At 38.2% G+C, this 1,908-nt stretch overlaps 2 protein-coding genes across 2 annotated transcripts in view; both read right to left on the bottom strand.

Moving 5' to 3' along the window:
• Positions 1 to 685, bottom strand: part of Pmar_PMAR004739 (conserved hypothetical protein) — a gene marked incomplete at both ends in the record, with an annotated part of 2,786 nt that extends 2,101 nt beyond the window's left edge. The window contains one exon of the mRNA XM_002785045.1: positions 612 to 685. Within this exon, the coding sequence (XP_002785091.1) occupies positions 612 to 685 (74 nt within the window). The remainder of the gene's footprint in view (positions 1 to 611) is intronic.
• A 658-nt stretch (positions 686 to 1,343) lies between these two features.
• The window catches only part of Pmar_PMAR004738 (hypothetical protein), a gene marked incomplete at both ends in the record, with an annotated part of 7,660 nt that continues 7,095 nt past the window's right edge, over positions 1,344 to 1,908 (bottom strand). Inside the window, one exon of the mRNA XM_002785044.1 lies at positions 1,344 to 1,425. Within this exon, the coding sequence (XP_002785090.1) occupies positions 1,344 to 1,425 (82 nt within the window). The remainder of the gene's footprint in view (positions 1,426 to 1,908) is intronic.

The following is a 1,908-nucleotide window of genomic DNA, read 5'->3' as shown; positions in this document are numbered from 1 at the left end:
ATAACACGAAAATTATATGCAAAAATTCTGCACTACGCAGGGGGAAAATTCAATGGAGTTACAGACGTTTTACGTGAAGTGGCGTAATACCGCATGTGTAAAACGCGATATGAAGTGAATTGAAAACACTTCGTACTTAAAACACATCACGTGTTATTCACTGCTCACATGCGTTCTTGCAAAGTAGAATGTGAAATATGTTTTTTCAACTTGTTTTTTTTTCATATCACGAGTGAGACTTAATACAATATTTTCGATAACACAGTTTTATGGTTAAAGATTAATCCCCTTAATTTGCATCGATGCGAGCCCAACTAAACCGTCTTGTCAGCGATAGACTTCACTCAGCGTTAGAATCACTCAGAGATCCCGGGTTCAATCCCACCATACGGCACTTTTCACCTCCCCCTCCCAGTGTGGGAAAATATGCACATCGTCAACTACATTGGTTGGCGACACTATATTAAAATTCCGGGTAATTTTTATGAGATGCTCATTGGTTTCTGCGCACTTCTACCTGTGAATTCGGGTGAATTTTCTCAACATAGGCTCAGCTGAGAAAAGCGAAGATATACTCCTGGCGAATCTCGAGCACCGAATTCGCCACATACATTTTAGTTTGGAAGTAGTCCAAGTTGGTGTTGATTGTCATTTCCTTCTCCTGCTCTACCTTCAGACGGTCCATCAACCATGCATATCTTAGATTTGCCTGAAAACTTCACAAAGTAGGAAGTCTTCATATGCTGTTGATGTACTTGACAACAAGTGGGGAAGTCGTAATTACGTAATTATGTAAGAGAATTATGTATTTGCTTTTTTTTGAATATTCACGGATAACCCAGAAAGAAAAGTTACGCTAACTGATCGATGCTATACAGCTGTGACACAGTTAATGTCCCCTTAGCACTACAGTGTGAAGCAAACAGTTATGCATATCTAGATTTCCTCCAATTTGAGAGTATGAGTATAGACTACGGAACCACTCTAAAACGTTGGTATCAGTAGTAGCTCATACGTAGTTCGTAAACATAGTTATAAGTTGTAACGTATTCCGATACGTTCTACTCCATTGTACGTCCGCTCTTGGACAAGGTTATCTCTGCTCACTTGTTGTGTACTGAGTTCTATTATTAGGAGCTTACTATCCCTACATAATTTGGTGTCAATCGATTTACATCGTTATCAAAGATGATTTTCGAACTTCCTAATATGACTTTGCATAACGGTTTGGTTCACCACTGTATATATACATTTTCAAAACAAATGACTTGTTTCTTACGACCAACGAGAATCCAAAATATTGAGAAATTAAAAAAACTTGCATACCAAGATTTCCTCAAAAATCAACTTCCCACCTTTCCAGCCCTCTCCGCACGTCTCTGGCATTCTTTTACTTTTTCTTCTTTTTTCGCTCCACAGAGAACTCTAACAAATAATCGATAATAATGGAGTTTCACCACCCTAGTGATATGTAAAACACTAGTGAAAAATATATATCACGACTATCGCGTTTTTCACAGAGTATTACGCCACTTCACGTGAAACGGGTAAAACAACAAAAACAACAACAACAACAACAACAACAACAACAACAACAACAACAAAAGCAACAACAAGAACAACAATTACTCACAGTAAATGCCCCGCAGCTGTTGACTTCCCAGATTTATGGTTTCCCATGAAAGCCACTCCCATCGGAATACCTTGCACCCCGTCAAAAGTCATGGAAAACAAGAATTATCCAAAATCGCCTCCTGCATAATAAAAAAATCAACTCAAAATCTAATCATATATAATGGAGTTTCACGACCCGTTTTACGTGAAGTGGCGTAAAACTCAGTGAAAAACGCGATATTCGCGGTGATATGCAGTAGTCGTGAAATATATTTTTCACTAGTGTTTTTCATA

The sequence above is a fragment of the Perkinsus marinus genome, assembly GCF_000006405.1.
Source record: "Perkinsus marinus ATCC 50983 genomic scaffold scf_1104296934246, whole genome shotgun sequence".
NCBI classification, from domain to species: Eukaryota; Perkinsozoa; order Perkinsida; family Perkinsidae; genus Perkinsus; species Perkinsus marinus.
The sequence above is the reverse complement of the archived record's forward strand: the minus strand, read 5'-3'. Positions and strand labels throughout refer to the sequence as shown.